The sequence below is a fragment of the Anolis sagrei genome, chromosome 11, assembly GCF_037176765.1.
Source record: "Anolis sagrei isolate rAnoSag1 chromosome 11, rAnoSag1.mat, whole genome shotgun sequence".
NCBI lineage: Eukaryota > Metazoa > Chordata > Lepidosauria > Squamata > Dactyloidae > Anolis > Anolis sagrei.
In genome coordinates this window covers 27,762,113-27,786,739 of record NC_090031.1, presented here as the reverse complement: position 1 = coordinate 27,786,739, position 24,627 = coordinate 27,762,113, and the positions used below count along the sequence as shown (strand labels likewise).

At 40.2% G+C, this 24,627-nt stretch overlaps 1 protein-coding gene across 1 annotated transcript; it reads left to right on the top strand.

Moving 5' to 3' along the window:
- The first annotated feature begins 9,351 nt into the window (after nt 1–9,351).
- On the top strand, nt 9,352–18,525 carry PSPH (phosphoserine phosphatase). The gene is made up of 5 exons (XM_060756902.2): nt 9,352–9,623; nt 11,397–11,531; nt 12,561–12,706; nt 15,929–16,077; nt 18,266–18,525. The coding sequence occupies exons 1-5, from the start codon at nt 9,400–9,402 to the stop codon at nt 18,374–18,376; spliced, it is 765 nt and encodes a 254-aa protein (XP_060612885.1). The 5' UTR covers nt 9,352–9,399; the 3' UTR covers nt 18,377–18,525.
- The last annotated feature ends 6,102 nt before the right edge of the window (nt 18,526–24,627 follow it).

Genomic DNA, 24,627 nt, shown 5'->3' with positions numbered 1-24,627 from the left:
CAGACCCCCTCAACCTATGAGGATGCCTACCATAGATGTGGGTGAAATGTCAGGAGAGAATGCTTCTTGAACACAGCCAGACAGCCCGGAAAACTCATAGCAACCCAGTGATTCTGGCCAAAAAAGCAATGATAGGTGGATTGAAAGAAAAAGAAAGAAAGTATATAAGGATGTATGGATAGATAGAATGCTCGGAAAGGAAGGGAGGAATATCTTAAGGACAGATCAGTGGACGGATGAATAGATGGAGTACGTAAGGACCAATCACCAGAAAGAAAAGAAATAGAATACATTTGTAAGGATAGGTAGATCGATAGATAGAGAATTAAATATGTTTATATTCTGGTCTTCTCACCCCGAAGGGAACTCAGGACGGAGCACAACATACAATCGGCAAACATTCAATGCCAGGACATAAATACACATACATAAACTTTAAAATCATTGATCTCGACATTAAAATCCACTGTTTATATATCTGCACAATGATGGATGGAAAGAAAGAAAGAATATATGTGCAATGATAGGTGGAGAGATAGAATGATAGAATAAATAGAAAGAGGGGTGGATAAATCGATTGATCGATAGAAGGTGAGTGAGTGAGTGAGTGGATGGATGGATAGATAGATAGATAGATAGATAGATAGAAAGCATATATGCACAATAATAGGTGGATAGATAAATAGAAATAATGATAGGTGGATAAATGGATGGATGGATAGAATGGTAGGTAGGTAGAAACAAAACATGTGCAATGATAGGAGGACAGATTGATAGATTGAATGGATAGATAGATAGATAGATAGATAGATAGATAGATAGATAGATAGATAGATAGATAGAATATATGTGCAGTGATAAATGGATAGATAAACAGAATGATAGGTAGATAGATGGGTGGATAAAAAGATGGATGGATAGATATAAGTGGATAAATTGATGGATGGATAGAACATATATGTGCACTGATAGGAGGACAGATAGAGATAGATAGAATGATAGGTGGATAGATAGAAAGGAAGAATTATAGGTTGATAGATGGATGGATGGACTTGCGGACAGATAGAAAGAAAACGTGCAATGGTAGGTGGATAGATAGAATGATAGGTGGATTGATGGATAGATAGATAGATAGATAGATAGATAGATGAATAGATTTATGGATGTAAGGATAAATGAATAGATAAATGGATGGATGAATAGATAGAAGGATGGATGGATAGATAGATACTAGATAGATGGATAGATAGAATGATATAGGTAGATGGACTAGATAAGGATGGACTAGGTAAGGATGATGCAATTCTGGGAAGGGAAACCACCATCGGAAGGCCCTGCCAATTAATTCCAGAGGTTTCCTCTCCTTCCTTCCCAAACCTGTTTTTCCTTTTCTCCGGTTGATGGAAGGATGAGTCAGAAGGGAAGCCACCTCCCAAAACTTCCAAAGCCAGGGATCCAAAAAAAGGCTGGGATCCACTAGGAATCTCTTTGGCCCAGCCATCCCTCTTCTCTCCGAACATTTCTCTCCCGCTTCTTCTCAGGTCAGAGCCATGTCTTTTTCAGTTTCCAAAGTAGAAAATAAATGTCTTTTCTTTTGAAAGAGGAGAAAGGAGCAGGAAAGCTGGGCAATTTCAGGGTTTCGCAAGGTGCATAGGACTGCTTTGGGACTACAAGACCCATCTCGTCTGCTGCTGGGAGTCCTAGTCCAAAGATATTGAACTTTTCCAAAATATTAGCCAGTGCTGGTCCATATTGTTCTGCCAAAGTTGTTATTATTATGTTTATCCTAAAAGAGACTGAAAGCAGCATTGAAAACATCTGTATGATGATTCCAATTATATTATTATATTACAGTATTATTATATCTATATCACATTTTCCTCTCATCAAGAAGACTCAAAGCGGCACTGAAAACACCTGTGGATGATAATATTGGAAAATCCCTTCACTGTGGGAGCAAAGGGATATTTCATTATTATTATCATTATTACTATTATTATATTAAATCTTATATTACTTCCCTCATATTATTATATATTATTAAATTTATATTATTTCCCTCACATTATATTATTATTATATTAAATATTATATTATTTCACTCAAATTATTATATATTATATTAAATATTATATTATTTCAATCATATTATTATATATAATTAAATATATATTTCCCTCACATTATATTATTATTATTATACTGTATTAACTATTACATTATTTCCTTCACATTTTATTATTATATTAAATATTATATTAAAATTATATCATTTCACTCACATTATTATATATTATATTAAATATTATATTTCACTCTCATTATTATATATTATATTAAATATTATATTATTTCCCTCACATTATTATTAATATTAATATTAGCGGCGCAGGGCTGTCGTTTTTTGGTCACAAAGGAACCAAAGCAACCCAAGCTTTGAAGAGAGAGAAGGGGGAAAAGTGCACATTCAGCACCAGCGGGTTACATAAAGCTCCCAGGGAGAGGACACAGGCGAGCGCATGATGCAATGCCGGCGCCGATTGCTTTTGCGCCTCCAGAGTGCAAGAGACCTGGCAAAAGCAACAGCAGCATGGGGTCAACATCCCCACGGTTCAAAGAGGGCAAAGAGCAGGGAAGGGAAGGGAAGAGCTGGCCTTCAGGGCAGAGAAAGGACACAGGAATCCTAGAGCCGGAAGGGGCTTCCAAGGGCCATCCAGTCCAACCCTCTTGTCTGTCTGTTTATATTTCAATATCTATCTATCTAAGAACCCTAGAGCTGGAAAGGGCTTCCAAGGGTCATCCAATCCAACCCTCTTGTCTGTATGTATATATTTCAATATTTATCATCTCTCTCTTAGAACCCTAGAACTGGAAGGGGCTCCCAAGGGCCATCCAATCCAACCTTCTCTCTCTACCTACCTACCTACTTACCTATCTACCATAGCAAGGGCAATATCTATCATCCATCTAGCCAATTATCATGGAATCTATCTATCCATCCATCCATCCATCCATCTATCTTAGAACTTGAGCATTCAAAAGGACTCTCAAGGGCCATCCAGTCCAACCTTCTCTCTCTCTATCTACCTACCTACCTACTTACCTATCTACCATAGCAAGGGCAATATCTATTATCCATCTAGCCAATTATCATGGAATCTATCTATCCATCCATCCATCCATCCATCCATCTTAGAACTTGAGCATTCAAAAGGACTCACAAGGGCCATCCAGTCCAACCCTCTGTCTGTGTATATATATCTCTAGCTATTTGTCATATCAAGGGTAATATCTATCTATCTATCTATCTATCTATCTATCTATCTATCTATCTTTCAAAGAACCCTATTGCTGGAAGGGGCTCCTAAGGGCCATCCAGTCCAACCCTCTGTGTTTATATATATATCTCTATCTATCTATCTTAGCAAGGGCAATATTTATCTATCAACTTGAGAGCTGGACGGGACTACCAAGGGTCATCCAGTCCAACCCTCTGTCTGTATATATATCAATATCTATCTATAATAGAATCCTACAGTTGGAAGAGTCCCCCAGGGCCATATTTATCTGTCTATCTATCTACCTACCTATCATAGCAAGGACAGTGTTTGTCTGTCTGTCTGTCTATCTAGCTAGCTAGCTAGCTAGCTTAGAACCCAAGAGCTGGAAGGGGCTCTCAGGAGCCATCCAGTCCAACCCTCTGTGTCTATATTAATATTTTCCTATCTATTTATCTATCCATCTAAGCAAGGGCAATATCTGTCTGTCTGTCTATCTAAGAACCCAAGACCTGGAAGGGTCTGCCAAGGGCCATCCAGTCCAACCCTCTGTGTATATATTATAATATTTTTCTTTCCTACTATCTATCTATCTATCTATCTATCTATCTATCTATTTATCTATCCGTCTGTCTGACTATCTATCCATTCATCCATCCAACCAAGCAAGGGCAATATCTATCTATCGATCTAACTATCTAGGAACCGAAGACCTGGAAGGGGCTGCCAAGGGCCATCCAATACAACCCTCTGTGTATATATTATTATTTTTCTATCCATCTATCCATCCATCTAAGCAAGGGCAATATTTGTCCTTGCTTAGGTTGTCTGTCTATCTATCTATCTATCTATCTATCTATCTATCTATCTAAGAACCCATGAACTAGAAGGTGCTGTCAAGGGCCATCCAGTCCAACCCTCTGTCTGTGTATATATATACACACTGTCAATTGGTGGACTCATCTATACAACAAGATGCCCCTCCTTGCAGGCTTTGCTATCTGATGGCATGGAATGCCATCAGGAAGGGAAGAGCAAGCTCCGAAGCGCCTTCTTAGAACCAAAACATCAGGATGGAATCATGTTAGAACCAGCTGCAGGGATGGGAAGCTGTCCTTCTATTCAGTTGGATGTCCTAAAGCAAGAGTGCTGTTTAAGGTGGGGCTCTTTCCTAGGAGAGACATGGGAAGCTGCCGCTATTGGTCAAAGCCCTCCCAAGAAAGAGTCATCCAAGCTCTGATAATAATAATAATAATAATAATAATAATAATAATATCCCAGAGTTGGAAGGGACTCCAAAGGGCATCCAGTCCACCCCATTGCAGTCAAGCAGGAAGACACAGTCAAGGCTTTCCCAAGAAAGGATCATGCAAGCTCTGATAATTATGTATCGGGATTATTTCACCAGACCAAATCCAATGTGCAGGATTAGTATTAAGCATAGATTGTCCCAATTTGTCCCTGTTCCGACTTACAAACAAATTCAACTGAAGAGCAAACCTACCGAACTGGTCTTGTTCGTGAACTTGGGGACTGCCTTTAATAGCACGCGCGCACACATATACAGAGGCCCACTTGAGTGCCTAAAACTTGCATATACATACACACGTTGTAACAGTGTGTGTGTGTGTCTATGTGTATGTGTATATGTGTGTGTGTGTGTATATATATATACATGAGAATTTGTAAGCTGGAACAGGTATATCATTTTTACATGTAACTCCAGCCATATATATATATACACACATACACACACATAGAGGCCCTCTTGAGTGCTTAAAACTTACATATACATACACACACACATGTTCTAACAGTGTGTGTGTGTATGTGTGTGTGTGTGAATTTGTAAGCTGGAACAGGTATATAATTTTTTACATGTAACTCCAGCCAGACACACACACACACATATACACACACAGAGGCCCCCTAGAGTGCCTAAAACTTATATATACACATACACATACATGCTATAACCGTGTGTGTGTGTTTAGATATACATTTGTTTGTAAGTTGGAACAGGTACATCATTTTTTACATGTAACTCCAGCCAAATATATATGTGTGTATATACTGTATACACACACACATATATACAGAGGCCCCTTAAGTATTTAAAACTTGCTTATACACACACATATGTATGCTATAATAATTGATATGAATTTGTAAGTTGAAACAGGTATATCATTTTTAAATGTAACTCCAGCCATATATATACATATATATACACACATACATAGATGCCTCCTTGAATGCCTAAAACTTATACATGCTATAACATATGTGTATACACACACACACTTGTTTGTAAGTCAGAACAGGTAAATCATTTTTACATGCAACTCCAGCCAAATATATATGTATAAATATACACATACACAGAGGCCCCTTGAGTGCCTAAAATTTACATATATACACACTCACACACACGCACACATACATGCTATAACAATGCATATACTCTGTTTCCCTGAAAATAAGACAGGTTCTTATATTAATTTTTGTTCCAAAAGATTCATTATGGCCTATATATAGCTGCCTGGACACTATTTAAATTGACTTTTTTAAAAAGTGTAACGAGGGCTTATTATTTGAAGTAGGGCTTATATTTTGAGCATCCTCAAAAATCCTGAAAAATCATGCTAGGGCTTATTTTCAAGGTAGGTCTTATTTTTGGGGAAACAGGGTGTGCGCGCGCACACACACATACATACATATAAATTTGTTTGTGAGTTGGAACAGGTAAATTATTTTTTACATGTAACGCCTGCCATATCTATATGTATTTATCTATCTATCTCTCTATCCATATTCGTATACACACACACATACATATGGCTGGTTACACCCAACGCATAGAGGGTTTGTGTTCAGCGTAAATCATCCATAAATGGGAAGGGACGGGAAAGGTAGGTATCTTAGAATCCCAGAGTTGGAAGGGACTACCAGGGAGGTCCAGTCCGACTTGACGTCATTTTGACAACGCAATGCGCTTCAACCGTTGCCCAACGGTTTGGTGCAAATGCCCTTGGCGATGCAGGAGGCTCCTATTGTAATGCGGGGGAGACGGGGACATTATGTCATGATTTGGGTACCCATGACGCAGGTCACCACCCTTTCGGAAGGTCAGAGCAGGACTTTCCCAACTTCCTGGATGAGAAAAAGCCCAGACATAGATTGTCCCAGCGGGCAAAGACCCTAATTCCTCCCCTGTTGCCTCGTCTGAGCAAACAGCAACCAGAGGAAGCAGAAGGGATCCCATTTGCGTCCTGTCTTTGCAAAAGGGACATCCTGCAGCACTTATTATATTATTATATTATTATAATTGTATTATATTTATTTATCGTGTCAGAAGCGAATTGAAAATACAGTTATAAGGTATTTAAAACACAAACAAAGTTAAAAACTTAGCATTACACAGCCACATCTACTGTTTTAACGTGGTGAGATGTATTCCACACTGGGCATGCATATTCAGCAGCCAAGTAGCAAAACGCAAGGGCAGATGTCTTCACTGTGTCTGGTTGTGATCCCCAGGTTGTTCCAGTTAGCTTTCAGATGATACTATTTCTAGCACCCAGTTTTTGCTTGATATTCAGAGCACAGTCCAGAGTGACTCCCAGGTATTTGAGTGTGCTACAATGCTCCCGTAGGATTCATTCCCAGGTCATCCTTAGATCTCGGAATGCTTGTCTGTTCTTAAGATGGAAAGCACACGTCTGCATTTAAGATGGATTTTCTGCTGGTTTTCCCTGTAATAGGCAGTAAGAGCACCTAAAGGTTGGAGAATTTCTGTCCAACCCTTTCAAAGCTTCCTGCTTGAGTGGTGATGGCACAATCATCAGCATAGATGAAACTCTCTGTTCCTTCTGGCAGTGGCTGGTCATTTCTGTAAATGTTAAACATGGATGGAGCAAGCACATTCCCCTGAAGCAGGCCGTTCTGTTTCCACCATCTGTTTCTCTGGCCTTGTAACTCAACAAAAAAGCTCCTGTTTTGTAGTAGATTTCCTATGAAGCAGGTGAGGTGGTAGTCCTTTGTGATGTTATACGTTTTTCTCAGGAGAAGATGATTTGCAGTATCATAAGCTGCTGATAGGTCTATAAAGATAGCTCCTGCAAGATATCTGCTGCCTTTCAAACCCATCTTCTATGTGCTGAGTCAGGTTCAAAACTTGTGATGTGCAGCTTCCAGTTGGCAGTAAGAGCATCTAAAGCTTCAGAGAGCTCCTGTTCAACCATTTCAAAGCTCCCTGTTTGGGTGGTGATGGCACAATCGTCAGCATAGATGAAACTCTCTGTCCCTTCTGGCAGAGAGTTGTGTGTGTGTGTGTGTGTATTAATATATTTATCATGATTTTTGTTCCTGGGTTATCAATGTCATTTCCTAATTGGTTCTATCCTATAAACATGGGAAACATTTAATGAACTGCACAAACTTTGTCTTTGCCGGAGGGACATCAGCCTGCCGCATATTATATTATTATATTATAATAATATAATATGTAATTATAATATATTAATATTAATAGTAAAAATATTATAATAAATATAATAAAATACCACGTAACACTATGATTTATCAATGTTCTTTCCTAATTGGTTCTATCCTATAAACATGGGAAACGTTTAATAAACGGCACAAACTTTGTCTTTGTTGGAGGGACATCAGCCTGCCGCACATTATACTATATTGTAATAATATAATATGTAATTATAATATATTAATAATAATAATAATAATAGATATAATAAAATACTATGTAACACTATGATTTATCAATGTCCTTTCCTAATTGGTTCTATCCTATAAACATGAGAAACATTTAATAAACTGCACAAACTTTATCTTTGCAGGAGGTACATCAGCCTGCCGCCTATTATATTATAATAATATAATATGTAATTATAATATAATGATAATAATATAATAATATAATAATATAATAATAATATAATCTATAGAAATAAAAATGTAATGTTCATTTTTGGGCTTAACAGGACTCAAAAACCATTGGGGGAATTGACACTAAATTTGGACACAAGACACCTAACAACCCAATGTACTTCACTCATAAAAACACTGAAAAACACAGTAGAAAAAGCCCCAAAAACCTAAATGATGAAAAGCTAAATGACAATACAGAAAAAAGGAAGAAAGGAGGAGGGAAGAGGAGGGAAAAAAGAAAGAGGGGAGGAAAGAAAGAAGGAAAGGGAGAAGGAAGCATGGAAGCAAAGAGAGAAGGAAGGAAAGAGGTAGAGAAGGAAGAAAGGAGAGAAAGGGAGGGAAAGAAAAAGGGGGAAGGAAGTAAAGTTAGAGAAGGAAGGAAGAAGAGAAGGAAAGAAAAAAGGGAAAGAAGAAAAGAAAGAGGGAGTGAAGGAAGGGGGAAGATGTAAAGAAAGAGGGAGGAAAGGAAAGAAGGAAAGAGAGAAGGAAGAAAAGAGCAGAAGAGAAAGAAAAGGGAGAAAGAAGAGATAGAGAAGGAAGGAAGAAGAGAAAGAAAGACGGGAAGGAAGGAAGGAAAGAAGGAGAGAAAGGGAAGGTTGGCCACAGCAACGCATGGAGGGTACAGCTAGTAAAATAATAAAATGCCATGTAACACTATGATTTATCAATGCCATTTCCTAATTGGTTCTATCCTAAAAACATGTGGAAAAGTTTATGAAACCGCACAAACTTTTGTCTGTGCAGGAGGAACAGTGATAGTTTTTCATCATTGAGTCTCAACCAATTCAGCATAGTTTCTGCCACAAAAGCAAAGTTCTTGGAGTATGAGAATGACATTCAAAGTAAGGACTGCACAATTAAACAGGAAATAACACTTTCAGACCAGGAACATATCCAAATGTTGTTACATGGTGGTATAGGGCCAGGGAAGGAGAGCCGCTCTTGGAGCAATCTTGGGCTCAGCGCCAGCGTTCTTGACGTCAGGAAAGGTTTAAGGCCAGCCTTGACTCCTTGCCCAAGGCCAAAGCCAACAAAGGGCCAAAGCCAACATCGGCCAAAGCCAACGAATCAGATGCGGCGCTGCTCCCCGCCTCCGGACACCCCCTCGGGCTCAAAAGGGACTGCTCCGCCAGCAGCAACTCCCTTTCCATTCAGGCACCAGAGCCCAAAGATGGCCCAGACCTGGAACCAGCAGAATGGCGACCACAACAGCCTGCCCTTTCTCTCCCAACACAGGAAGGCGCCCAAGAGGACGATGGCCTCGCTGATGGAGCTGAAGGAGACCTTCCTCAACGCCGACGCCGTCTGCTTCGATGTGGACAGCACCGTCATCCGGGAGGAAGGCATCGACGAGCTGGCCAAGTTCTGCGGGGTCGGTGATGCCGTGGCTGAAATGTACGTATCCTCTATCTATCTATCTATCTATCTATCTATCTATCTATCTATCTATCTATCTATCTATCTAGGGTTTTGGGGTGCATCTACATTGCAGAACACATTCCTCCTCTTCCTCTTATTATTATTAGTTAAGGGAAGGGATCCCGTCAAATATCTCAGGATTCTTCTTCTTCCTCCTCTTGTTCTTCCTCTTCTTCTAAATCAAGGGATCAATTCCAGAACTCCAGGGATGTATCTCCACTGCATAATAATAGTGACAATAATAATAGTAAAGGTAAAAGTAAAGGTTTTCCCCTGACATTAAGTCTAGTCGTGTCCGACTCTGGGGGTTGGTGTTCATCTCTATTTCTAAGCCAAAGAGCCAGCATTGTCCATAGACACCTGTACGGTCACGTGGCCATACGCATGACTGCATGGGGCACCGTTATCTTCCCGCCAAGGCAGTACCTATTTATTAATTTACAATATTTATATGCCACCCTTCTCATATTGTATATTATTATATTGTATATTATTATATTGTACTATAATGTTATTCTATAATATTATTAGTAATATTACATATAATATAAAATATATCATTATAATATCGTATTATTAGTAGTATTATATTGTATTACATTATAATAATATCAATATTATATGTATATTATATTATAAGCACAGTGCAGGAGACAAGATGGAACTGCCTTCCTGGCCCCTCTCTTCACTCTGATCTCAGAGCAGCAGTTGGTCTACTCACATTTGCATGTTTTTGAACTGCTAGGTTGGCAGAAGCTGGGGCTCACCCCGCTCCCTGGATTTGAGTCTGCGACCTTTCGATCAGCAAGTTCAGCAGCTCAGCAGTTTAACCCACTGCACTACCGGGGGCTCCAATAATAATAATAATAATAATAATAATAATAATATTTTGTTGTGTTTCTAATAAACAAACCACATTGACAAAATCACGATCTGTCAACTGCAAAAGGCCACCTTACTTGGATCTGCGCGCATCATTCGAAAATACATCACACAGTCCTAGACGCTTAGAAAGTGTTCGACTTGTGATTTTTTGATATGAAATCCAGCATATAGATCTCGTTTGATGTGACGTACTGTGCTTTTGTGTCAGTAAAATAATAATAATAATAATAATAATAATAATAATATAATATGCAGTGCCTAAAGTCCTTGGCCTGCACTTAAACACAATTTTGGCACTGACAAAATTATCATCTGCCAAATGAGAGTCTCTTGTCAGAGAGAAAGTGTGGCATATAAATAATAATAGCCCAAAACAATCTGTAGAGCCTGATGTAGCTGCTTCTGTGGGTTTTTTAAATCCATTTATATCCCACTTTCAATAATAATAACAACCATCATCATCTCTGGCACAAGCCAGTCAAGGTAGTGCCAGTAGTGATCGGCACACTGGGTGCAGTGCCTAAAGACCTTGGCCTGCACTTAAACCCAATCGGCGCTGACAAAATTACCATTTGCCAGCTGCAAAAGGCCATCTTGCTGGGATCTGCACGCATTATTTGCCGAGACATCACATAGTCCTAGATACTTGGAAAGTGTTCGACGTGTGATCCAATACAACAGCCAGCAGAGAGATCTTGTCTGTTGTGGACTCATCTTGTTGTATTTCAAATAATAATAACAATAGTATCTCGATGAGCGACTTTCTGGACTAAGCTCCAAAACACTCACAGCACTAAAATTTGGGATTGTGAATTACGCAGGCCCTTAATATGTTTTTTTTTCCACCCCCGCATTGTAATGCAGGACCCGCCGTGCGATGGGAGGGACGGTCACCTTCAAGGCAGCACTCACGGCCCGGTTGGGGCTCATCCGCCCGTCTTACGAACAAGTCCAGAAGCTCATCTCGGAGCATCCACCACAGCTGACCCCAGGGATCAGGTCAGATGCCTTTGCCTTCAGGGGGGTTGACCCTTCCTTATGCTAAACCAAATTTATATACATATCTATATCTATATAAATAAAAATGTAATGCTCGTTTGTGGGATTAACATAACTCAAAAACTACTGGACAAATTGCTACCAAATTTGGCCACAAGACACCTACTAACCCAAGGAGTGACCATCACTCAAAAAAACTGATTTTGGGAGTTGTAGTTGCTGGGATTTATAGTTCACCTACAATCTAAGATCATTCTGAACTCCACCAATGATGGAATTGAACCAAACATGGCACACAGGACTCCCATGACCAACAGAAAACACTAGAAGGGGTTGATGGGCATTGACTTTGAGTTTGGGAGTTGTAGTTCACCTACATCCAGAGAACACTGTGGGCTCAAACAATGATGGGTCTGGACCAAACTTAGCAGGGATACTCAATATGCCCAAATATGAACACAGATGGTGTTTGGAGGAAATAGATCTTGACATTTGGGAGATGAATTCTGGGATTTATAGTTCATCTACAACCAAGGAGCATTCTAAACCCCACCAACAGAATTGGGCCAAACGTCCCACATGACCAACAGAAAACACTTAAGGCCATCCAGTCCAACTCCCTTCACAGGGGCAAGAAAACATAATTAAAGCCCTCCTGACAAAGAGCCATCCAGCCATAGATATACATAGATAGTAAATAGATATGATTCATACATTTATCTCATAGATTTGAAAGGGACACCCCAAAAAGGACAGTTATACGTTGCATGTTTCAGATTAGGCAAACCAGACAATCTCCAAATCAACACTGACAAAGAAACAGCAAGAAATACCGTTTACCCACAAGCATAAAAAATTACATATATTAGAAACCATCACTTTCTCATTAGTTTATTTTCCAGATCACCAGACTGGGCAACAGCAATGCATGGCAGGGACAGCTTGTGTGTGTGTGTGTGTGTGTGTGTGTATCTCAACCTAGTTTGCATCAGCCCCAAGAACAAAGTTTCCCTTCCTTTTCCCTGGCAGGGAGCTGGTCAACCGGCTGCAGCAGCGGGGCGTCCAGGTCTTCTTGGTCTCTGGCGGGTTCCAGAGCATCGTGGAACACGTGGCCTCGCAGCTCGGCATCCCCGCCGCCAACGTCTTTGCCAACCGGCTCAAGTTCTACTTTAACGGTAAGCACTGGAGTCCCAGGGCTTCCCATGAGGACTATTCAAAAGAAACATAGTTTTAAGAGATGGATCGGGAATCCCCATCCAGTCTAGAAACCCAATGGCTGAGTGTTTGCAAGTCAATTGGTCAGCAGAAGGGGGTTGGGCTGGATGGTCCTTGGGGTTCCTTACAACTATAGGATAATAATAATAATAATAATAATAATAATAATAATAATAATATACTAATTCTATCTTCCTTCCTGGTGGAAGGGGCTGGACTGGATGGCCTTTTTGAATCCCTTCCAACTCTATGAGTCCAGCAACAACAACAAGTAATTCTGTCTTCCTTCCTGGTGGAAGGGCATTGGGCTGGATGGCCCTTGGAGTCCCTTCAAACTAGAGGAGAATAATAATTGTAATAATTATAATAATTATAATAGACACTTGGGAAGTGTCCGACGTGTGACCCAATTCAACAGCCAGCAGAGTGTCTGCTGTGGACTCATCTTGTTGTGTTTCAAATAATAATAATGATAATAATAATGGATAATAATATAATAGTAATTCTATCTACCTTCCTGATGGAAGGGGGTTGGACTGGGTTGCCCTTGAGTTCCTTCCCAACTTGATGAGTCTGACAACAACAACACGAATAACAATAGATAATAATGGATAATAATATCACAGTGATTCTATCTTCCGCCTGATTGAAGAGGGCTAGGCTGGATGGCCTTTGAGGGGTTTCCTCCAACTCTAGGAATCTAATAATAACTATAATAATAATAATAATAATAATAATAATAATAATGTAATTCTGTCTTCCTTCCTGGCAGAAGAGGATTGGACTGGATGACCCTTAGGATCCCTTCAAACTATACGTGTCTAATATTAATAATAATAACAACAAAATTGGATAACAATAGATAATAATGGATAATAATATCACAGTCATTCTATCTTCCTGCCTGACGGAAGCGGGTTGGGCTGGATGGCCCTTGGGGGACTCCACCAGCTCTAGAAGTCTGATAACAACAACAACAATAATAGAAAATAACAATAGAAAATAAATAATAATAATATAATAGTAATTCTATCTTCCTGCCCAGCTGAAGAGGGTTGGACTGGATGGCCCTTGGGGGTCACTTCATCCTCTTGGGACTTGGCCTCAGGCAGCCAAAGCTCTGGGTCAGCGCCTTTGTATTTATCCTTTGAACCCGGAACCATTTTGCTGAGGTCAACTGCAGCAGGACAGAGTCTTCTTCCCTTAACCTTGAAGGACTCGCTTTTATCAAGCCACATGATAACTACGATAAACGGTTTCTGCAAAACCTGCTGACTCCTGCCTTTGAGTTAAACCTTAACCGAAGGAAGGACCCCATGAACCCAAACCAGAGAAACCTTTCCCCCGCGTTTGTTCCACTAGCTGTCCCAGAGTCCTCTCTCTCTCCCCAGGCTTTTGGGAGTTGTAGAGCAAGGAGAGAGGTTTCCCAGTGCATCTTCTCCAGCTAGAAAAGAACACAGAATTGCTATTATATTATTATTATCCATTATTGTCATATTTAAAATTATTATTATTATTATTATTATTATTATTTTATTTCTAGAGTTGTATGGGACCCCAAGGGCCATCCAGGAAGGAAGATAGAGTTACTATATAATAATAATAATAATAATAATAATAATAATAATTGTTGTTATTTTTATTATTCTCCTAGAGTTGAAAGGAACCCCCAAGGGCCATCCAGTCCAAACCCCTTCTGCAAGGCAGGAAGATTATATTATTATCCATTATTATTACCATTATTATTATTATACTTCTAAAGTTGGATAGGACCCCAAGGGTCATCCAGTCCAATTCCCTTCTGCCAGAAAGGAAGATAAGAGTTACTATATAATAATTATTATTTGAAACACAACAAGATGAGTCCACAGCAAACAAGATCACTCTGCTGGCTGTTGTATTGGATCACACAAGTATCTAGGACTGTGTGATGTACTGGCGAATAATAATAATAATAATAATAATAATAATAATAATTTATTATTATTCTCCTAGAATTGAAAGGGACCCCCAAGGGCCATCCAGTCCAACCCTCTTCTGCCAGGCAGGAAGATTATATTATTATCGATTATTGTTGTTGTTACTATTTGAAACACAACAAGATGAATACACATCAAACAAGATCACTCTGCTGGCTGTTTTATTGGCTCACACATCGGATACTTCCCAAGTGTCTAGGACTGTGTGATGTATTGGCGAATAATAATAATAATAATAATCATCATCATCATCATTATTATTATTCTAGAGTTGAAAAGGATCCCCAAGGGCCATCCAGTCCAACCCTCTTCTGCCAGGCAGGAAGATTATATTATTATCAATTGTTGTTGTTATTTGAAACAATACAAGATGAATACACACCAAACAAGATCACTCTGCTAGCTTTTGTATTGGTTCACACGTCGGACACTTTCCAAGTGTCTAGGACCGTTTGATGTATCGGCGAATAATGCGTGCAAATCCCAGTAAGGTGACCTTCTCCAGCTTGCAGATGGTAATTTTGTCAGCGCCAATTGTGTTTAAGTGCAGAACAAGGTCTTTCGGCACTGCACCCAGTGTGCCGATCACCACTGGGACCACCTTGACTGGTTGTGCCAGAGTCTTTATAGTTTGATCTTTAAATCGTATTATTATTATTATTATTATTATTATTATTATTATTATTATTATTATTATTATTATTATTAGAGTTGTAAGAGACCCGAAGGGCCATCCAGTTATGCAGATGGGAGCAAATGACCACAATGATTGTAAATGACACCTCCCTCTTTGGGAAGTCACGGAATGACAAAGGGATATAAGAGATAGACCTCACTATTCAAAAGAAAGGAGTGTGTTTCCTTAAGAATGGCACTCTATAGCTTTTGGAAGAGTTGCTTGGTGTTAGGCTGTAAAGATCTGCCAATTGGGGGGTTTTCGGAGTTGTAGTCCAATGAACTCTGCTCCAAAAAGGATGCGCTTCTCATTATTGTTGTGCATGCAAAATGTGTTTCACATAGATGTAGCATAGCGTAGCCCCATGCCAGGGTGGCGAATCCATCCTTTTGAATGTTGTGAGATGCAAAACAAGTTCAAAACAAAACCTGGAATGGATTCAGCACCCCTCTGCCAGCTTCCTTGGTTGCAATACTTTCCCTAATACGCAAGGCAACCCCATAACATGTTGCATGTCTCCTTTGTAGGTGAATACGCCGGTTTTGACGAGACGCAGCCAACGGCTGAGTCGGGAGGCAAAGGGCAAGTGATCAGCTACTTGAAGGAGCAGTTCCAGTTCAAGAAGGTGGTCATGATTGGAGATGGGGCCACGGACATGGAGGCCTGCCCTCCTGCGGTAAGTGCTTGATTGTGCAAGAAGTGGGACTAGATGACCTCTGGGGGGCCCATCCAGAATGTTAACAACAGTAAAACACATTTGAATCAGAGTCAAGAAGCAGTACTTTCAGTATCACCCTACACTTTCAAAGGAAATTTGGGCAACATCACACTCTCTCAGAAACCTAAGCGAGACCAAACTTGACTCTCCATTCCTGGTTAATGATTCAAGCTCTCTGTTAATGATTGGGATATTATTATCTGTTGTTTTCTCCCCTTATCTGGCCAGAGAGGTCAGGCAGGTCGGAACGAATGAAGGGCAATTGGACATGCTCATTGGATATATCTTACTGGTACTGCAAATATATATAAATATGAAAGAACAATACAATATTGAAAATGAAGAATAGTTTAGACCAACATAAACTTACCAGTGTTTCAATGGGAAATGTGTTTCTGACTGATGAGAGGGTCACGTTCATTAGGAGTGTTGTTGTGTGCTTTCAAGGCATTTGAGACTATCACAAAAGGTTTTTTTGGTCCAGATCTATTCAAAGGAGATTGGCCTTCGCCTTTATTGGAGGCTGAGAGAGTGGGACTTGGCTACAGGCATCCTTCCTTCCGTCCTTCCTTCCTTCCTTCCTTCCTTTCCCTTTCCTGTCTTCTTCATTCCCTTCCTTGCTTCCTTTTTCTTTCTCCATCCTTCCTTCCATTCTTTCTGCTCTTCTTCCATCCTTCCCTCTTTCCTTTCCCTCTCCTCCCTTCCTTTCATTCTGCCCTCTTTCCTTCTCCTTCCTTTCCTTTTTGTTCCTATCCTCCCTCTCATTATTTTCTCTTTGCTTTTCTCCCTTTCTCTCTCTCCTTTTCTCCCTTCCTTCCCTTTCCTTTTCTCTCTTTCCTTTCCTTCCCTCCTTTTCCTCTCTTTTCTTCCTTCCTTCTCTCTCTCATTCCTTTCTTTTCCTTTTCTTTCTCCCTTTCTTTTTTCTCTCTCTTCCTCCTTCCTTCCATTATTTCTGCCCTCCTTTCCTCTCTTTCCTTTCCTCCTTCCTTCCCTCTCTCCTTCCTTTCCTCCTTTTCCTCTTTCCTTTCCTCCGTCCGTCCATCTCTCCTTCCTTTCCTTCCCTCCTTTCCCTCTCTTTCCTTTCCTCCTTCCTTCCATCTCTCCTTCCTTTCTTTTCCCTTCCTTTCTTTTCTCCCTTTATTTTCTCTCTCCTCTCTTCCTTCTTTCCTTCCTGCCCTTCTTCCTTCTGTTCTTCCCTCTTTTCTTTCCCTCTTCGTCCTTCCCTTTCCTTCTTCCTTCTCTCTCTCTCCTTCATTTCCATTCCTTTCCCTCTCTTTTCTTTCCTCCTTCCTTCCCTCTCCTTCCTTTCTCCCTTTCTTTTTCTCTCTCCTTCCTTCCATTCTTTCTGGCCTTCCTTCCAGCCTTCCCTCTCTTTCCTTTCCCTCTCTCCTCCCTTCCTTTCATACTTCCCTCTCCCTTTCCTTCCTTCCTTTCCCTCTTTCCTTTCCTCTTTCCTCTCCTTCCTTTTCTTTTGTTCCTGTCCTCCCTCCTTCCTCCCATCCTTCTCTCTTTGCTTTCTTGCCTTTCTTTTCTCTCTCCCTCCTTCTTTACTCTTGTCTTCCTTTCCATTCCTATCTCATTCCTTCAATCTTTCCCTCTCTCCTTCCTTTCCCTTTTTCTCCTTCCTTTCCTCTCTCCTTCCTTTCCTTTTGTTCCTATCCTTCCTCCTTCTTTCCATCCTTCTCTGCTTTCCTCCCTTTCTTTTCTCTCTCCTGCCTTTCCTCTCTTCTTCCTTCCCTTTCCTCCCTCATTCCTCCCATCCTTCCCTCTCTCTTCTCTTCGCTTCTCTTCTCTTCCCCTTCCTTCCTTCCTCCCTTCCTTCCTTCTACATTGGCAGGAATGGTGGCAGCCTAGGAACAGAGACAGGTGACGGATAAATCTCCTTGGAGGGCCGCATCCAGACCGTGGGAGTAGTACAATGAGTTCTTGGAGCCGGCGTGATACCGGCGAGGGTAATGGAATCTGTTTGGGATTGTAATCCGAACTGTCAAGGAGCTGTTGACAAAAGGGAAGGTCCGTCTGCCTGTCCTTCAAAGGCTTCAAATGGGTCCAGGATTTTGAGCGGCCTCCTTTCAAGCTCAGAGTCAAAAGCCTCTCCCAAAATGGAGCCACGGCCCATCTTCTCCGTCCTTTTTCCCCTTTGCAGGACTGCTTCATCGGCTTTGGCGGAAACGTGGTCCGGAAGCAAGTCAAGGAGAAAGCCAAATGGTACATCACCCACTTCGATGAGCTGCTGAAAGAGCTGGAAGAACGATAAATTTTATATATAAATAGTTATATTTATATACATATATATTTTAAACTAAAGCTAAAGTGGAAACCTAGGTTTATTTTATTAACACACTTTTAGGATAGGTAGAACCTATACTTAATGCAATTAAACAAGTTCGGATTGTTATTTGCAAACCAAGGCGTCTGGATGTTTTTCCTTTGGGGGGCTCAACCAGCCATTCATTTCCAGCTTTACAAAAACACAATGGCTGTGACCATTGCATGATGGGATTCTGCCTCCATTTTGTAAATGGGAGTCCCATTTCTGTGTCTCACAACATGGACCTCAAGGAGGAGACAAGGATATTATCATCCCAGATTGGAATGAGTGAAATGCAGATAGGATTCCTATCTTGACTTCCCCACAAATAAATATGCATATCTGTTTATCTGCCTCTATCTAGCCATCTAACTATCTTTATCTACCTACCTACCTACCTATGCATAGACATAGATATAGATAGATAGGTAGACAGACAGCCACATTGATGGATGGATAGATGGACAGACAGACAAATAGATAAAGGTATAGACAGGTGGAAGAAAATATTAAATAGACAAGAGATATCGATGGGTGGATGGATAGGTGAGTAGATATAGACAGATGGATGGATAGATATAGATATTGACAGATGGATAGACAGATATAGATGGGTGGGTGGATAGATATAGGCATACATTGATGGATGAATTGATATATTAGAAAGATATAGATGGATGGATGGACAGGTGGATATAGACAGACAGATAGATAGATACATGGATAGATAGATATAGATGGATGGATGGATGGATAGATATAGACGGATGGGTGGATAGATACAGACAGATACATACACACAGATTAGAAAGATATATAGATGGATGGATGGATAGGTGGATAGATAAATGCGGACAGATAGATAGATAGATACATGGATGGATAGCTAGATATAGATAGATACATGGATGGATGGATACAGACAGACATACACACGGATGGATGGATTCATAGAGAGATATAGATGGGTGGGTGGGTGAGTGGGTGGATAAATATAGATGGACAGATAGATAGATACATGATTGGACAGATATTGATGGATGGATATAGATGGATGGGTGAATAGATACAGACAGACAGATACACACACGGATGGATGGATGGATAGATTAGAGAGATAGAGATGGATGGATGGATAGACAGATAGATACATGGAAAGATAAGATATAGATACATGGATGGATGGATGAATAGATAAAGACAGATACACACATGGATGGATGGATAGATTAGAGAGATAGAGATATAGACGGATAGATGGATAGGTGGATAGATATAGACAGACAGATACATGGGAAGATAAGATATAGATACATGGATGGATGGAGATACAGATGGATGGATGAATAGATACAGAGAGATACACACACGGCTGGATGGATAGATTAGAGAGATAGAGATATAGACGGATGGATAGGCGGATAGATATAGACAGATACATGGATGGATGGGTAGATAGATACAGATAGATAGATAACACACATACACGTGTGGATAGATAGATTAGAGAGATAGAGATAGAGATGGAGGGCTAGATGAATAGATATATATACAGATACATGAAAAGATAGATATAGATAGATAGATACATGGATGGATGGATGGAAAGATAGATAAAGATAATGGATGGATGGACGGACGGATAGATAAGAGATATAGGATAGGTGGATATAGATACAGACAGACTGAAACTCGCAGATGAATGGATTGATTGGAGATAGAAATATAGACAGGTGAATAAACAGAGATAGATAGATAGATGAATAGATATAGATATTGATGGGTAGATATAGTATATAGATTGATGGATCGATAGAGATATAGGCAGATGGATATACGAATAGATAGAAACACACACAGATGAATGGATAGGTAGATAGAGATAGATGGAGAGAGATTGACAGACACCTGGATGGCAGGATAGATACATGATGGATAGATGGGTATGGAAAGCCTAACATAGAGAGGAAGGAGAGTTAGGGAGGGTGTGCAGGAGCCTAGACAAGCAAAGCAATGTTCGTTCTGCTCAGTGTTGTTTTCACATGACAAGCCATACAAAAATATAGTTAGAAGGGTTTTTTTGTCCTGTATATGAATGTCGCAAGACATCTTTCAAACAAACAAACAAGCACAGTTATTACTTTCAAAGGGAAGTCAATATTTTTATGCTGAAAAAAATAAAATAAAGATGATCAGCTGCAAGAAAATTCAAGTCAGGAGACAGGATATTCTGCATTTTCTCAACAAAGACACTTAAGTGGCCTGGAATTCGATGCAGATGATTCTAATCTATGCATTCTTTTATTTTTCTCTTATTTTATTTTGGAAGCTTGATGTTTAGGCCATTGAGGCTTCCTCCCTGCAAATGAATACGGGTTCACTTTTGGAATAAGAATTATCAGTATGTAACATTATGATTTTTGTTCCTGGGTTATCAGTGTCATTTTCTAATTGGTTCTACCATCAGAATATGGGAAAAGTCTATTGAACTGCACAAATGTTGGGTTGTTCTGTGTTTTCTGGGCTGTGTCACCATGTTCCAGAAGCATTCTCCCCTGACATTTTGCCTGCATCTATGGCAGGCATTCTCAGAGGTTGTTTGCCATAGATGCAGGCGAAACTTCAGGATAGAATGCTTCTGGAACATAGCCATACAGCCCGGAAAACACACAACAACCCAGTGATTCCGGCCATGAAAGCCTTCGACAATACATTGCACAAATGTTGTTTTTATGGGAGGGACATCATCCTGCAGCACATTTTGCAATCGTTTTTCAATGAATTGCTCATTGAGTCTCAACCCATTCAATATAGCTTGTGGCAGCCACAAAAACAATGAAGTTTCTGGAGGAAAACAACTACTTTCAAAGCCAGGACTACACAATTAAACAGGAATAACACTTTCAAACCAGGAACAGAACTTTTTTTTTCAAATTCGGTTCCATAGTGTAATCACAATAATCATCATCCATTAATACAATAGACCCTTAATTTTAATTAAATTTAATTAATTTTAATTAAATTTAAATTAACGTCCCACCTAGGAATTTAAGATCTTCTGGAGAGGCCCTGCTCTTGGCCCCACCCTTGTCACAAATGAGACTGGCGAGGACGAGGGACAGGGCCTTCTCAGTGGTGGCCCCCCACCTGTGGAATTCACTACCTGGGGAAATTAGATCATCGTCATCCCTACTCTCTTTTAGAAGGAAATTAAAAACGGATATGGGACCAGGCCTTTGGGTAATCTGGCAGACTGACAAGGACAATGATGACTAGAGCTTTGGAACGGATTATGATAAGCTGAATGGACTCACTAATTACAGAACTCGGTGAAACGATGGCCACCAGACTGGCTTTTTTCTATTAGTTTTTATTGTATTAACTTAATGTTCTAATTATTTATAATTACTGTTGTTGTATATTTTACTATGTTGAATTGTAGGCATCGAATATGTGCCGGTTGGAAGCCCCCCTGAGTCCCCGTCCCCCCCGGGGGTTGAGAAGGGCAAGGTAGAAATGTCCTAAATAAATAAATCAATAAATAAATAAACCCATGGCAACAATAAGGAATGGTAGCTGGTATAATAATAATAATAATAATAATAATAATAATAATAATAATAATGGAAGATGTCACAATGATGGTGATTATAGCAATAATAGGAATGGTAGATGCCATAACAACAACAAAGACGACAACAACACAGTAACCGGTGGCACCCATAGGGAATGGTAGATGGCATCATAATGATAATAAAAATAGGAATGGAGGATATCATAACAACAACAACAAAGATACAACAACACAGAAGACTCAACCCGTGGCACCCATAGAGAACGGGAGGTGGCATAAGAATAATAGGAATAGTAGAATCTCATAGAGTCTCAACCACTTCAACCTAGTTTGTGTCAGCCACGAAAATCTCTGGAATATTACAACTCCTTCCAAAGGGTCCTTCCACACAGCCCTATATCTCAGAATATCAAGGCAGAAAATCCCACATTATCTGAGTGGACCCAGTTCAAAGCAGACCCAGTGGACCCAGTTCAAAGCAGATATTGTGGGATTTTCTGCCTTGATATTCTGGGATATAGGGCTGTGTGGCCCAAAGTAAAGACTGCACAATGAAACAGGAATAACACTTTCAAACCAGGAACATACAAGGGTTGAATGAGAAGAAATGCCTCCACCTTCGTTACTTGGGTTTGGATGGGAATATTTTAATAAATCAAACACAGAAAAAATCCTTAGAATGTGCTCTTTAACTACAACTATTCACTTTTCCACATAATCACCAGACAATTGGATACATTTCTGCCAACACTGAACAAGTTTTCTGAAGCTGTCACGGAAGAAGTCAACACTCTGTTTCCACAACCAGCACCTCACAGTTCTCTCATCCTGGGTACCCATCGTGCAGAGATCTTTTGATAGCCAAGCAAAGCAATAATGTGACCCGCACATTCTTGTGAAATGTCGATTATGCTTGAAATTTCTGCCTGAGTTATATGACGATTGTCCTGAATCAATCTATCAACCTTTTGCTTGTGAAACTCAGTGGTTGCTGTCACAGGACGTCCAACTCTTTGTTTGTCACGCAAGTCAGATGTACTCACATCAACACAATCACCATAAACAGCTTGTATTCTCTGATGAATCTCCTTTGGGGTGACACCTTCTGCTGTCAAGAATTCAATGACTGCACGTTGCTTAAGTCGCATTGACCGACCGTCTGTGCAGGGTTCCACACGTCGCACTCTAACAAAACAACCATTCAATGCTAAGGCTTCCCAGCAATATGGAACTGTAGAGGAGAGTCTACTGAACAAGCCAGTACCAGCTGCATACCAGTGCTGCCATCTGTTGAGAAGTTACGAAGGTGGAGGCATTACTTTTCATTCAACCCTCGAAACATTTTTCAAATTTAGTTACACAGGGCTATCAGAACTGGAGAGCATCCTGTCTAGGGCAACAGAAGATGGGTTCCTAAGAGTTACAGACGGGATATAAATAAACCCAAATAATAATTATAAAAATATTCTCAATAATATTGTGCATTAAACATACTTTGTGTACGCTGAACCATCGGAAAGCAAAGGTGTCACTCTCAGCCACATGTGGACGCCCGGACAGGTGTTAGATTCTGGAGCATTTCCGACATTCTTGATGTTTTAAGCTGTGTGGTGGGGTCAGGCAAATTCCACACCAATGGAGAGAGTCAGAAACACTGGGATGTCTGTGGTGGAGGAAACACATATAAACTAGGATGGAATAGTCCCTGTATGAAAGCCTTCACTTGGGTGGTGGGCATCTATTTTTCCTCCTAAGGGATTCCTTGCTCTTTTGATTCCTCCTGCTCAGTGAGAGAGAGCTTTGAAGAGAATAATAACCAAAATATAGTAGTGTACTTTAGCCAGATTCAAGGCCCTCCTTTTCATAGAATCCTAGAGTTGGAAGAGACCTCATGGATCAGCCAATCCAACCCCATTCTGCCGAGAAGCAGGAAAATTGCATTCAAAGCACCCCCGACAGATGGCCAGCCAGCCTCTGTTTAAAAGCTTCCAAAGAAAGAGCCTCCACCACACTCCAGGGCAGAGAGTTCCACTGCTGAACGGCTCTCACAGGAAGTTCTTCCTAATGTTCAGATGGAATCTCCTTTCTTGTTGTTTGAAGCCATTGCTCCATTGTGTCCAAGTCTCCAGGGCAGCAGAAAACAAGATTGCTTGTCTCCCTACGACTTCCTCTCGTGGCTATCATGTCTCCTCTCAGCCTTCTCTTCTTCAAGCTAAATATGCCCAGCTCTTTAAGCCACTCCTCATAGGGCTTGTTCTCCAGACCCTTGATCATTTTGCAGGAACTTTTATGTGCAGCCTAGGGATTCAGCTTCTGTGTTGCTCCGGATACAAAAAAAAACCCGTTATATACTATTAGTATTATATAATATATTGTAATATATCAAAAATTGTAGTGGATATATATTACAACATTGTTCATATTATATATATTGGTATTATTACATATACAAAAAATAATCTCCCATAACAGGGGAATTTACTTTTCTCAGACTCTGAAGAGTAACTTATATCTTGAGAGGATTATGACTCTTTTTATGGTCCAGAAAGTAGCTTGTGGAGCACTAAATGAACTAATTTAAAGAGGGCTCCAATTCGCGTCTGGAAAGGACCAGGCCGCACAG